This window comes from Babylonia areolata, chromosome 1 (genome assembly GCF_041734735.1).
Source record: "Babylonia areolata isolate BAREFJ2019XMU chromosome 1, ASM4173473v1, whole genome shotgun sequence".
Classification (NCBI taxonomy): Eukaryota; Metazoa; Mollusca; class Gastropoda; order Neogastropoda; family Buccinidae; genus Babylonia; species Babylonia areolata.
Genome location: NC_134876.1, coordinates 11,874,039 through 11,888,720, shown reverse-complemented (window position 1 = coordinate 11,888,720; position 14,682 = coordinate 11,874,039). Strand labels below are relative to the sequence as shown.

General features: G+C 40.8%; 1 protein-coding gene across 3 annotated transcripts in view; it reads left to right on the top strand.

Annotated features, from left to right (window-relative positions):
- LOC143279534 (3'-5' exoribonuclease HELZ2-like) overlaps positions 1-14,682 on the top strand; it is a 65,764-nt gene that overhangs the window by 27,056 nt on the left and 24,026 nt on the right. For 2 of the 3 annotated variants that reach the window (XM_076583604.1, XM_076583617.1), the window contains 16 exons: positions 155-297; positions 798-941; positions 1,422-1,658; positions 2,185-2,374; positions 2,737-3,052; positions 4,070-4,280; positions 5,197-5,304; positions 6,614-6,868; positions 7,263-7,504; positions 8,441-8,750; positions 9,737-9,879; positions 10,381-10,572; positions 11,515-11,899; positions 12,782-12,931; positions 13,311-13,586; positions 14,449-14,533. In XM_076583604.1, the coding sequence (XP_076439719.1) occupies positions 155-297; positions 798-941; positions 1,422-1,658; positions 2,185-2,374; positions 2,737-3,052; positions 4,070-4,280; positions 5,197-5,304; positions 6,614-6,868; positions 7,263-7,504; positions 8,441-8,750; positions 9,737-9,879; positions 10,381-10,572; positions 11,515-11,899; positions 12,782-12,931; positions 13,311-13,586; positions 14,449-14,533 (3,387 nt within the window). The remainder of the gene's footprint in view (positions 1-154; positions 298-797; positions 942-1,421; positions 1,659-2,184; positions 2,375-2,736; positions 3,053-4,069; positions 4,281-5,196; positions 5,305-6,613; positions 6,869-7,262; positions 7,505-8,440; positions 8,751-9,736; positions 9,880-10,380; positions 10,573-11,514; positions 11,900-12,781; positions 12,932-13,310; positions 13,587-14,448; positions 14,534-14,682) is intronic. The other variant, XM_076583612.1, reaches the window with a different exon arrangement.

Here is a 14,682-nt window from a genome sequence, read left to right as displayed (position 1 = left end):
TCAAAGCACATTATTTGTTTCCTTCATTTATAGAGGTAACAGTTACAAAGACAAGATTGGTCCACCTGCTGTGTGTACATGTCATAACAGTGCTGAATCTTAACACAGAACTGGTGCTTTCTCTGACCAGATTTTACTATGCTCACATTTTCAGGTATCATGCGACATAGATGGGACATGACGCGCATACTGGCTCATATGAGTAACAAAGTTGTTACTCCCATTGAACCTCGCAAATTAGTCGAGAAGAATGCATTCTTCCGATTCTGCAGATTCCTGCATTATTGTCCTGACTTGGTAAGTGATCACTGTTGTTCCATTTTGATTTTCAGTTACTGTTTTGACACTTTATGTTGTTGTTGTTTTTTTAATAAAATTACCAAGACTTTTTTTTTCTTTGTTTGTTGTGGGGTTGTTTTTTTTTTAAATTCAAGATTAGTACTGGATTAGGAAGTTCAGAAAACTACAACAGATTAATCTAGCCACTTTGAAAGCAGGTGGGTTTTTTTTTTTCCTAGATAACAACAAATAATGCAGTTTGAAAGATGGTAAGTTTTAAACTAATTATCAAGTGCATGCATAAAGCTGCTTGCATATGACAAGCACCGTTTCAGATGAAAACGTTCTTGCTTTTTGTTGTTCTTGTATGTGTGTGTAAACATACAAGATATATTTATAACATTCTTACTTTAAACGTGAATATTACAGCAAAGAAAAGTGAAAAGCAGAAGACAACACATACACAGGTCACAAAACAAGTGGCCAGGTAATCATGTTTTTATCCTTGTTCCCCCCAGGTGTCAGGAGCATGCTTGTCAGCTCACAGTTACGTGGAGCGTGACGTCTGGATGTTGGAGCGAGACACAGACATCAGTCGGTTACAGTTGGTGCAGGAGAGCCAGGGTGTATCCCGACCATTTGCTGAACAGCATCCGAGACAGGTTTGTCAGCAAATTTTTATGTGCCTGATTTGGGTTTGCATATGTGAACAGAATGAATCTGCGTAATCGTTATTTTTGGGTTTTGTTGTTTTTTTTTTTACAAGGAAAGAGTGTGATGAGTCTTGTCAAGTGTATGCATGCACATCACTTGTTTGAAAACCCCTCAGTCTCTCTCTGTTTATCTGTCTCTTCTATCTCTCTCACTATATCTTTCTTCCCACCCTCTCATTGTGAAAAAGACAAACTCATTTTCTTGGTTGGAGGTCCTCATCAGTTGTGCCCATGTATTTATATAATGCAAATAAACCTGAAACAATAAACATTCACATGCATGTGATGCAGATACCAGTGGGGGATTTACAGATTTTTTTTTAATGCTTTTACATGCCCTGACAACTCACACAGCCCTGTTTGTTGGATTTGACTGTTCAGCAGCAGCAGACAGCATGGCGTAAGGGTTTGTATGTTGGTTTGCCACAGCAGCAGGGTGTGGGTGGAACCAATCCCCCACAGTCCATGCCTGCTGGCCCAGCAGCCTCGGGCCCTGCCCCTCAAACCCAGACCCGAACTGCGGGGGAGCCAGACAGCCAGCTGCCCAAGGTGCCCTACACCGTGCGCGAGTTCTGTGGTCTGTGCTGGAGCAATGGCACCCGCAGTCTGGAGGACAACACCAGCAACCGATGCGTCAAAGGCCACAGCAACTTCAAGATCAAGAGGGTAAGGTGGTGACACTGTCACCTGTGTCTGAAACTGTGAAAGGGGGATTGCCTCAGGTACCTGAGAAAACATGTCAAGAATGCACAGTTCATGTGAACCTGATCTTGAAAAGCTGTCAGATTGTGCATATACCTGGGACTTCGCTTCTGTCTGTGCATGGATGGAAGTAATGTTTTGAATTTTGAATGATTAAGATAACTTTTGATTCTTTTTAAATAAGACAGAGGTAGAGGTTAGAGACTGTCAGCACTTGAATGTTTTCAGTTGGATGTGCAACACTTCCTTCATAAATGTGGTGACAGATGGCAGAAGGATTAGTCTGTGAATGTCCTTGATTGAACTGGGAGCAAGCAACGGATGAGAAATAAAACATAAAAGATATTTTCCCTGTGTTTGTGTGTGCTCATGTACTTTTGGGATCTGATACTTTCAGTGCAAATATTAATCTACGTAACACATTACAACTTACAGTAGAATCTTGTTACCATCATTAATGAAGATAGGCTGTGTCTCTGTCCAAACTCAGGTGTTCCTGATTGTTGGTATCTATCGAGAGCTGCGCAGCCTGCCGTCGGTGATACCCCGCAACCTGAACTTTGCTGTGTGCCGCTTCATCCAGCAGAAGAAGAAGTGCCAGTACGTTGGCCAGGGGCCTTGTCAGTTTGCTCACAGCGAGGAGGAGAAAGAGCTGTGGTTCTGGATGGCCAAGAACAAAGGTAGGCCACCACAGTAGCTGAAAGTAAATAGTTTATTGTATGTGTTCATTTTTTGATAGTGCAGGTGTAGATCATAACAAAAGAAAATGTAATTTAACAAGTTCAGTTCAGTTACTCAAGTAGGCATCATTGCGTTCGGACAAATCCATGTACACCACACCACATCTACTTAGCAGATGTTATGTAATAAAACGTGATGTAACATATAGTAGTATATAATATAATGTAATAAAATGTGATATAATGAAATATGATATATAATATTCTTCCTATCCAGACTATCTGATCATGTAAATAGAAGAAAGTTTTCATTGTTGTTGATACATTATGCATTTGTCAACCTGTCTCCATGTGTTGCACAGTGACGAAGCTAGAAGATGTGGTCAAGCAGTGCCTGGAAGACACCAAGCTGGCCAAAATCAACAAGGGCGATTCAGTGGTGACTGCCAGCAATGTCAAGGCGGTCCCCCCCATAGTGCAGGTGCGCCTGCCCACAGACCTGCAGAACAGCGCACACTACTGCCGCTACTGCTCCGTGCAGTCCAACAGCGAGCGTCAGTGGGAGGAGCACTGTGCCTCTGACAAGCACATCTTCAATGTCAACTCCGACAAGGACCATCAGTGGAACTTCCGTCAGCCTCCGTGGGGACAAGGCAGTAACCTCAGCCTTTGCTCCAGGTCAGTTTCCTTTGTTTTGTTTTGCTTTTTCTTTTTTGTTCTTTCTTCTGTTTTTGTCTTTTCAAAGGTCATATTTTGTGTGTGTGTGTGTGTGAGTTCATTTGAAAAAAAAAAAAAAAAAAAAAAAAAGAGGCATGATTTGTTTTTAACAAAGATGAGCTTCGTTTTGTGTGTGTGGTTTTTGTTTGTTTTTTGTTTTTTTAGGGGGGGGGGGTCTTTCTTTTTTTTTTTTTTTTAATGATTTAACCCTTTTGTGTTTACATTCATGTTTATTGAAAAAGGAATGTTCCAGTTAAAATCTGTTTCAAACCAAAGCCAGGCTTATGGCTCTGTTTCTGTGCAGATAAATGTGTTATATATGTATTTTATACATACATCTTGTTTGTGTTTGGTATGTCATGTGCTGTGGCATGAATTTATTTTGAGTGATACTTCTGAAGCTTTTGTAATTAAATATTCATTATTGGTACATTTTTCTGATTTTTTTAAATTTATGCTCATGATTTAGTACTAGAATGTGTGTATATTTGTGTGTATCTCTTACACTGTAAACACAAGCTATCTGTCTTGGAGGTGGGAGAGTCAATCTCCATTGTTATTATTTTTATTGTTATTATAGTATATAGTACCTCCTTCATTATTATAGTATGATATTGTTATTATCTTATGTAGTGCCTCCCATATTGTTGTAGTATAGTTGTATTATTATCATTGTATGTAGTACCTCCCATATTATGTTAGTATATAAAACATTCGTAATTATTATTATAGAAAGTACATCCCTTATTTAGTACCTCGTTTATTGTAGAAAGTGCATCCCTTATTTAGTACCTCCCTTATTATCATAGTATATAGTAATGGGACACAAACATGTACCTTTATGTCCTTCACAGACACATGGACGGTGATCGGTGTCCGTATTCACTACACCCCTTATTTATTACCTACTTAATTACTGCAGAATAAATACCTCCCTTCTAATGGGACACAACCATATACCTTTATGTCCCTCCACAGACACATGGACGGTGGTCGGTGTCCGTACTCACACGTCCCAGACATGTTCAACCTGTGCAAGTACGCCCACACGCAGGAGGAGCTTGACGAGTGGAACGAGCGCTTCGAGTGGCGCCAGATGAAGCGCACTCTGGCCAAGGAACAGAACATGTTCTCCTACATGGAGCAGCTGTTGGAGCGCTACAACGCTGCCGACTCCAGGGTCACTGAGGTACGTGTCTGTGTCTGAGTTCTGTGGATACACATGGTTTACATAATCTTTTATTGTTCAACAGGACACAGTTTCAGTTTCAGTAGCTCAAGGAGGCGTCACTGCGTTCGGACAAATCCATATACGCTACACCACATCTGCCAAGCAGATGCCTGACCAGCAGCGTAACCCAACGCGCTTAAACAGTACACACAATTGTGGAGTGATGGCCAAGAGGTAACGCGTCCGCCTAGGAAGCGAGAGAATCTGAGCGCGCTGGTTCGAATCACGGCTCAGCCGCCGATATTTTCTCCCCCTCCACTAGACCTTGAGTGGTGGTCTGGACGCTAGTCATTCGGATGAGACGATAAACCGAGGTCCCGTGTGCAGCATGCACTTGGCACATGTAAAAGAACCCACGGCAACAAAAGGGTTGTTCCTGGCAAAATTCTGTAGAAAATTCCACATCGATAGGAAAAACAAATAAAACTGCATGCAGGAAAAAAAATACACACAAAAAAATGGGTGGCACTCTTAGTGTAGCAACGTGCTCTCCCTGGGGAGATACCTAAAAGACAGCGTCTCTGCATTTTCTGCCCCTTTTCTAAGTTTTATCGTCAGTTAACAAAAACAGCAGTCGCACAGATATGAAAATGAGGATGGCCGTAGTTGTGAAAAGTACATGAACTATATGCAGTCACAAAAAATTTACATACACAACCAAATCAGATTGAAAGAGCTTATTGCATAACTGGTTTCTGATTCAAGATTTGCCAGAAAATTGTACATCAGCAGTAGACACAGCAACAGTCCTTTGATGTACCAAATGTGATTTCTCTCTCCTGGCAATAAACAGTAATGAGTTAAACTTGCCTGTTCAGATAAGTTACGTTTCATTTTCTTATTTTGTTATAGCAGGAATGGATTATGTGGGCAGATATCGGAGACACTGTCTGGAGTCCAGATTGACTGTGATCAGCCCCTGGTTGAGTTCCGGCAAGAGAAAAACACAGCGCTGGTCTGGTCCTTCACCCTGCAAACTCGGGTGGGTTCTCTGAACTTGACATGCTGACAATTTGTGGATAGATGTACATGTCATATTTGTGTAATTATGTAATTTGGGAGAGTTCTCTGAACTTGACATGCTGACAGTTTGTGGATAGATGTACATGTCATATTTGTGTAATTATGTAATTTAGTAGAGTTCTCTGAACTTGACAATCTGACAGTTTGTGGATAGATGTACTTGTCATATTTTTGTAATTAGTTTACGTAATTAGGAGAGTTCTCTGAACTAAACATGCTGTTTGTGGATAGATACTTGAAGTAGCTGTATGTGTATATTACATTTGTTGAATTGTTGTACTATTACTCACTACTATATTTCTGTGTGTGTATTACATTTGTTTAGTTGTGTTCATGGACTGATAAAAGATCAGAAGATATGTGCTCCAACTAACTAAATCAGGTGCTTCGATAAAACTTGCCAGTTTAATTAATTCTAAAAATATTACAGAGAAGGTGATCTAACCTTCCTGATAAAAGTTATATTCTTTTCTTGTAAAAGGATCACTGGTTGATATTGGCAAAAAATATTTATTAATAGAACCTTCAAATCAGATTAAAGGGAAAAAAATATGTAGAGAAAGAGAGACATCAGAAATAAATATTTTATGGCTGTATTATGACATAAACATTGTATGACAAGTGAATCATTCTTAAATCACAGTATCTTTTCTTTTTTTCTCAGTATCAGTATCAGTAGCTCAAGGAGGCGTCACTGCATTCGGAAAAATCCATATACGCTACACCACAGCATAACCCAATGCGCTTAGTCAGGCCTTGAGTAAAAAAAAAAAAAAAAAAAAAGATAAAATGAAAAAATGATGATAATAATAACAACAAATGAAAATTAAAAAAATTATATGTGTAAAGACTATACTTTTCATTGCTTTCTTTGTGTATTTGTGGGTTGCAACTCCCACAGTCACTTGTACCTGTGAGTAGGCTTTTATGTGTTTGTCAATGATGCCTTTTAAGAATCTATTAACCTATTTTTATTTACTTTATATATAATTATATACATTTATGTGTTGTTGTTATTTTTTAAGCGATATGTGGTGTAGCTTTAAATGGATCTCTCTCTCTCTCTCTCTCTCTCTCTCTCTCTCTCTCTCTATTATATATATATATATATAGAGAGAGAGAGAGAGAGAGAGAGATAAATGGATAGATAGATAGATAGATATACACTATTTTTTTCGAAGTGGATGCGGTGTAGCCTGTATTGATCAGTTGGCACACTTTGACTCCTTGAAATGGAAGCTGAAAACTGTGACTGGTGACTTGTGCAGATGACCCTGGAGAGGGTGGCCCTCCTTCACCACAGCGCCCGCCTGCACTTCCACCTTCAGACCAGTGATGGCAGCAAGCACCAGATCATGGCTGGGGATCAGTGCGAAGACCGCGGCCGCTACAGGGTGAAGGTGCACTTTACGGGAGGCATGTTCGGATCCTATAGTCAGTGGGTCGTGTTTGACTTTGGCACCAAGCCTGTGCTGGTCAGGAAGCTGAACGTCGAGCTGGGACAGAAGAGCGTGCATGACAAGGTGAGTGCTGTAGTATTGTAGGATGTTGGTGTGTGCTCAGTGTGGTGGTTGTATTGTTGGGTGTTGGTGTGTTGGTCAGTGGGGTGATACAGTTGTAGGGTGTTGGTTAGTAGGGTGGCAATGTGGTGTTGATAATAGGTGTTTTTTCCTGTCCTGGTAGGCTTCTTGTGAAACTTTTGTACAGAAAACAACCAGTAGTTTTAGCTGCAACAGGTTCATTCTGTGTGTGGTACACATAAGCCTCTGGAGCTGCATGTTTATTGGGCTAGGTGTGTGAGAGAGAGAGAAATAGGAAAGAGAGGCACAAGCGCCAGACAGAAAGTGAATGTACATCTGTACATCAGTGTCAGCACAATGAATGAATCTGTCTTTGGAATCTGAAATGTCACAACAGGTGAAGGACCTTCGTCAGAAGTTGGCGTTTGACCGCTGGACTGGAGAGAACCGGCAGGTGATTCCATACCAGTACACTTACGACGACTTCACACTGAAACTGAATCAGACCTACAAGGAGCCCAGCTCAGAGGCTGTGGTGACTCACGACAGTGTGAGAGAGCTGAACCAGCACAACTATGTGCACAAGATGCACCGCCTACTGGAGTTGGAGGAGATCACACGTCACAAGCTCATCAGCAGGTGGGTCATCGTCTTTGTCCACAGTCTGCCAGCGTTTGTACAGAGTCATGAACGTCTGGGAAGGTCTTGGAAAATAGAGAGAACCGTTTCCAAGGTTGGAAAAGTGTTTAAAAAAATGTTTTTGTACATCTGGGTCTGGAAACTTTTGGAAAAACAGACAATCAAGAAAAAGAAGTGCTGAACATTGAACTGTGATACTGCGGAATCTGTCAGTCTCTTGTCAGTGGTGTAGGAGACACATTTTTGAGTCAGTTTGGCTTTGTGTTTGTATGGAACATTTTCAGTCTGGTCTGGAAAAGGTGTGGAACTTTGGTCACAGGCGTGGGAACCCCGATTCTTCAGAATGATAAACAGAACTTGCTGAATGTTTACATTTATCCATCAGACTGTATGAGATGTCTGACATGCTAACAACAATGGCATTGCCTTCATTTTATTAGCTTGGTTTTGATTTGTTCACTCAAAAATGATTCATCAAGAGACTTTGGTTTCAAATGGTCCTGGCTGTCTCAATGGTCCTGCTTTGGTGTATACACAAATAGTGACTGTAAATTATTGAACTCAAATTGTCGTTTGATTTGAATCATGATTTGTTCTGTCAGTATGCTTGAATGATTCCATTTTGCTTCTACAGATCTGCTTATAATGATGATAAGAGAAGGGATTTATAAACCTAAAACAATAGCAGGTCCTGTTGTGTTACAGATCATACCACTTCTGCATTGTTGGTTCCATCTGAAAGTTAAATTTTGAAGAATTAGCATGCCTATTCAATAGTCTGGAAGGAGTTAATATTTTTAGATGACCTTCATTGTCCATGAACATGTATCATGATTAGTAGAATGTTCCAATTATTTTATGGGGAAACGTTCAGTTTAACAACAAAAATGAGGGCACTTGCTGATCATCATTGATTTATTTTGTTTGCCTTCCCAGTTTCAACATGGTGATTATGGCTGAGGTCAAAGAAGAAATGGCCACAGAGCAGCAGCAGACCCCCTTCCACAGTCGTCACGGAGAACTGTTCCTGCGACTGCCTCTCACAGACAATCTGACAGAAGACACGGGAGCAGGCCAACTGATCCTGACCAGCGTTCGCTCTGTGCTTCTGACCCGTCATGACTTTGATGACAAATACCGGGTGTATGAAGCATTGATTGAAGGGAAAGGCAAAGACTATGTCTTCGTCAGTGTCTCACCAGTTTGTGTGCGGGAACTGAAACTGAAGGCGGGGATGTATGTGGAGGTATGAAATTTTGCTGCTTTCTGGTGTGTGTGTGTGTGTGTGTTGGGGGTGTGTGTGTGTGGGGGGTGTTACTGTGTAAATAAAAAGGTTTTTGCTGAACTGAAGTGGATTGAAGACCAATGGGTGGTATGAAACATTCAGACCAAAAACACCTGATAAAGAACAGCAGTATTTGACTCAGCATGTTGAACAGTCTGTGTTTTATGTTGTCTTGTTTATATCATTTTCAGATCATTGCAGTGAATATCTGTTCTTTGGTAATATGATAAACAATTTCTTTTGAACTTACGAATTGGTGCAAACTGTTAAAAGACAAAGCACTGAAACTTGAAGCTGGTTAGATAACCATTACTTTCCAAGTTTGACACATAATGTGCTGAAATGGAACTGATATGTATTGTGTTTGGGATCATTCATGTGTTACTTGGATGGCTTAGAAACAGTTTTTGTCCAAGTTCGACACAAAATATGCTCTAAGTGAATTGTTATATATTATTCTACTGACCATGGTGTAGTTACTTGGAGCAGAGGAAATAATGTCAGGGAAAGGAGAGGTGTGGGGGGTAATCCAGATCTGGCATCCCCCACCCCCCATATTTTTCAGTATTTGTCACTGGGGGGGAAAAAAAAAGAGAGAAATACGGAAATCTGATTTCATAAACCAAAATCCAATTTCTCAACAATCTAGAATACAGAAAATATTTTTTGTTCCCAACATGAAAATGGTTATTGAATATTGCAAGATAAACATTTTTCTTTTATGAGAGAGTGGGAGGGAGGATGGGGAGAAAGAGAGAGAGAGCAAGCAATGGTCAGTATTGATCGAATGTGATAAAGTACTGAAAGCCAGTGAAATATACTGCAGAATGTTATGACAGTACTGAAAAGGTTAGTTGAGGGGTGCACAGGTCTGGTAATCCCTGTGCAGGTTTGACAGTGCTGAGGAAAGTCAGGTCATTCATCTTGGCTCATGGTCTGTCTGTCAGGTGGAGGTGCAGTTCCAGATCAACCGCATGCACTTCATGAATATGCACTACGCGCTGGACGCTCTGGATAACACAGACATCGTCTTCCCAGACATCTCCAAGATCAACCCTGCCATTAATGAGCAGCATAGTCTCAAAATTTCGTAAGTGTTACTCTGTTTTTGGTGTGTGTTTTGTTGCTGTAGTTGTTTTCTCCATTCTGTCACCTTGCCTTGATTCTTGCTCTGCTTTATCGACTTTTTTTGTCTTTTTTTTTTTTTTTGCCTTGCCTTGATTCTTGCTCTGTGTTTAATTTGTGAGGTGAGATACGTTTATGTATTTTTTAAGCCTGTTTTTATTTTTCAGTTTCGTGATCAGATGATTTGTGTTTTGGATCAGGAAATACTACATATCTCAGACATTATCCAGTTATAGCTGAATTTTTATTTATGAATAATGTGTGTCTCTTAGTCCTCAGTCTTCTGATCAGTGGACGTGTGTGTTTGTTTGAATCCAGATTGACATAATCAGTTGCCATTGGTGGTGTTTGATTAAAAATATATAAATTCAGTATGGTTTTGTTGATTCCTGATATATTTATCTTTTATTATTATGGTTTTGTTTGCATCAAGACAACAAGAGATCATGTCGTTGCGGTTTTGCAGATCTCGACTGTTGAACCAAGACCAGTTGAAAGCTGTCCGTCACATTTTGGCAGAGAGAACTGGCTACACGCCTCCTTTCATCATGTATGGACCATTCGGGACAGGAAAAACTGAGACCTTGGCTCAAGCAGCAATGGTGCTACTGAGAGAAAGACATGATGCCAGGATCCTTATCTGTGCACAGTCTAACAGGTAACTTTTTATCACTGATGATTTCCTTTGCTTTTTTGTTTTTTTCCAAGTTTTACCTGCATTTACTGTTAAGTGTTGATTCACCTTTAACCCCTTTGCTGCTGATGAGTATGCTTGCCAGTGAAGGGCTGTCATCTCACTGAGAACAGATGTGGTCTTCGGGTCAGGATGTCAGTCACCTTTCTGTATCTATTTTTGGATTTCTTTCTCTCGGGACTTCATTACTTTTGATCAGCATAATCAAAAACGCCATTAAGTTGTAACTGCACTTTGAACTCTTGTCACACTGTTCTCATTTCAATAAGGTTCAGCAGAGTTAAGGGTTTAAAGGCAGCACCAGCTCTTGAGTCTCCAGATCAAGATTCAATAAAAGCATGAAAAAAAAAAGATTTCATTGTTTAGTATATGTGGCAGAAGACTTTAGGTCGAAAAGTGTTATCACAAGGTAGTTGGAAAGGCAGTTTTGGTTTTTCTATTTCTTTTGATTCTATCACCAATTTTTGTAAGATTGCTTCCAGTGATTCTTATCGAGAATATTCATGATTGGATGATTTCTTGAAGCAAGGCGAGACTTATAAACAAATAAACGGAAAATATTTGAGTGCTGAACAAGTTAACTGCCAATTTCTTATTGGTGTATTGACTTGTCTTGTTTTTATCCACCTGAAAATCAGCTTGGTCTGTCAGATAGTCTACATCTGGTGGCAGGGGTTTACAAACCTGTAAAGAATGGTAATGATGTACATTGATTTTTTTTTTTTTTTTTTCTAGGGTACATGAACAAACATTTTAAATTGATGATGTCAGACGTTGATTTTCGTTTTCTTTTTATGAAGTGAAAGTGTCAAAAAAAATCTGCTTCTGTGGGACATACTTCGATTTCCTTTCAATTTAACAAAGTGAAAGTGTCTAATATCTACTGCGGTGGGAATGTGTGTGCAGTGCTGCAGACCTGTACATCACCAAACACCTGGACCCGTTCCTGCGTCGGAGCTCCAAAGGTAACACCATACTGCTGCGTATTGTGTCCAAGGACCGTCGGCTGATCAGCATTCCCGAGGGTTCACGAAAGTACTGCTGCTACTCCCCTGATGGGTCCTCCTTTGAGATGCCCAAGTACCACGCTCTGACCCAGTACCGCATCGTGGTGACCACTGTGGAGATGTCCCTTCGCCTGACCAGCATGAACCTGAAGGGAGCCTTCACCCACATCTTCATTGATGAAGCTGCTCAAGCCCTGGAGTGTGAAACAGTCATGCCTCTGACCCTGGCCACAGACAAAACCTGTGTGGTTCTAACAGGAGACCATCTGCAGATCAGTCCCAAGGTATGCCAATAATGAAGGGCTGTCCTCTAGAAAATAAACTGGAAGTCTTCCATTCATGGATCTCTGCAAGAGCAGAAAAAAGAGCTCAACAATGTACATGTTACTGTATTTGAACATAATTTTGAATGGAATTGGATTCTGTAATCGCTGATCCGTGTACGTTACTGTTAAGTCAACCAGTTAAAGACTAAAACATAAACTCATCAGTAATACAGATACCTTGCACTTGATACACATAAAAATTTTAAAAATCACTGGAAATATTTCAGTGCTAGGGTCAGATACTCTCTGAAGCTTTCATATATTGTTATGTCGTGACTGTTAGAACTTGTTGTTTTTCTCACAAGATACTAGTGATAAATTCTCAGAGATTTTTTGCAACCTTGATGGCATAAAATTCTGAGTGAATTTTTTGCTTAAGCTTGATGGCATAAGGCTTAGCTTTGTACTCCCACCCAATAAACAGAAAAGTTGGTTTGCAGGTACACAGTGCAGAAAAACAGGATGCATTATGTTTGGTTTTGTACCCCCCAGCCCACTAACCAGTAACATTGGCTTGTAGGTTTACAATCCAGAAGCCTAATGTCGGTTAGGTTTTGTTTTGTACCTCCCAGCCCACTAACCAGTAAAGTTGGCTTGCAGGTGTGTAGTGCAGAAGCCTAATATCAGTTGGGTTTTGTTTCGTACCCCTCAGTCCACTAACCAGTAGCATTGGCTTGTAGGTCTACAATCCAGAAGCCTAATATCAGTTGGGTTTTGTTTTGTACCCCTCAGTCCACAAACCAGTAGCATTGGCTTGTAGGTCTACAATCCAGAAGCCTAATATCAGTTTGGTTTGGTTTTGTACCCCCCAGTCCACTATATGGTAAAGTTGACTTGCAGGTGTACAGTGCAGAAGCCCGGCGGCAGAACTTTGGGATGTCTATGCTGGAGAGACTGTACGAATACTACTCCAACTTCAGTCACCAGCTGCAGCAGAGGTCCGTGTCCAACCCACTCAACATCTTTCTCAGCATCAACTATCGCACAAAGGTAAACACTGCCACTTCTTTCATCATATGTAAATGTGGTCATCACATCTGAGTCATCCTTGTTCTTTTCTGATCTTGCCTCAAATATTCTCGGAAAACAAGCAAGTTGTTGATGCCATAATATGAAGCGATTTGAGAAGATTCAGGACAGGGTTGCAAGATAAATTTTGTCTTATTCATAAACTAGTTTTTCCTGTTTGTTTTTTTGATGTGGGAGGTTGGTTCATAAACTAGCTGGTCCTGTAAGATATTTGTCTTCTTCATAAATTGGCTTTTCCTCCAAGACTTCTTTTTCTTCTTGAAGGATGTCAAAGTTGCAGTGATAGTGGCTGTTTCTTGATAGTGTACGTAAAATTCTGTTTTTTCTGTTCCATTCACAGATGGAGATTCTGCGCTTCATCTCCGCTGTGTTCTATGGAGGCCCCGACAACCTGACGGCCGGTGGCAGCATCCCATCTGTGGTGGAACTGACCCCTCTGCAGTTCTATGCTGTGCTGGGGCGGGAGGAGCAGCAGCCTGACAGCACCTCCTATGTCAACCTGGCCGAGTGCTCCGAAGTGGTGGAGCGAGTGATCAGTCTGCTGGATGACTGGCCCCGTGAGTGGGGCAGAGTGGCTCCGGAAGAAATTGGTGTCATCTCGCCATACTTTGACCAGGTTTGTGTAGAGAGAGTTGGTGCGCAGTTTGAGTGGACATGATAATAATAATGATGATGGACATTTCTATAGCGCGTTTCTTCAGAAATACTGCTCAGAGCACTTTACATGACGCAAAACCTTCGTAATTCGTTTCTCATTGCATCATATACTCATAAACAGTCTATCTCTGTCTCTACGTGATATTCATTGAAACATACATAAAAGAATGTGGGCACATAACACCGGTAGAAACTGCTGTAACAAAGTCGTTTGTGTCATCGACTGATGACGGTCAAAGTCCTGGGTGTTGGCAGACTCGAGGGATTCGTGGGAGAGATATGGGGTGGTCACTCCTGTCCAAGTGAGGTGCTCACTGTGTCTAGAGACTGAACATTTATTGTCATCAGTAGTGATGAACTCTCATTGTCATCAGTAGTGAGTGTAGTAGATGATGTCCTGCATGTATTAAATCGGTAAGAATAGGAATCACCAAAGTGACTCCGAGGCAGTGCAGGTTCTCTTCTGCTATGGGGCACTATGGCAACATGATATTAACAGAGACCTTTTTGATGCTGGGACTTGGGCAGAATGAGCCTGGCTTTGGTGTGGGGGTGGGGGCAGGAAGGGAGTAACTTGGGGGTAATGCCTAACTCTGACATTGACAGCATGGGAAAAAGGACAGTGAAAGCAAAAGGGGGTGGGGAGAATTATTATGAAAGAAAAAAAGAGAGAAAAAAAAGAGGAGCATAACCATGATGGAAAACCAGTTCATAATTGTTTGATTAAGAATCCGATTTCACTTGAGATGATGAAAATGACGCTGATGTAGCTCACGTCTTCAGTTGTTATTTATACTTATCTCTTTTATTGTTCTTGACAGGTGAAACAGATACGCAGCTCTCTCAAACGTCATCACCGTTCAGACCTACGCTCAGTCAGTGTGGAACCTGTGCAAAATATTCAGGGTAATAAATCTTATTTTTTACTTTATTCACAGCTACACACAGAATTCTCACTGTCTGTCTTTGTCGCTTGACTGTCGTGTGTGCATGTGGTAAGCTTAAGTACACGTGTGTGATTATGTGCTGTTTATCTTCTTACTGTTTTAAGCTTT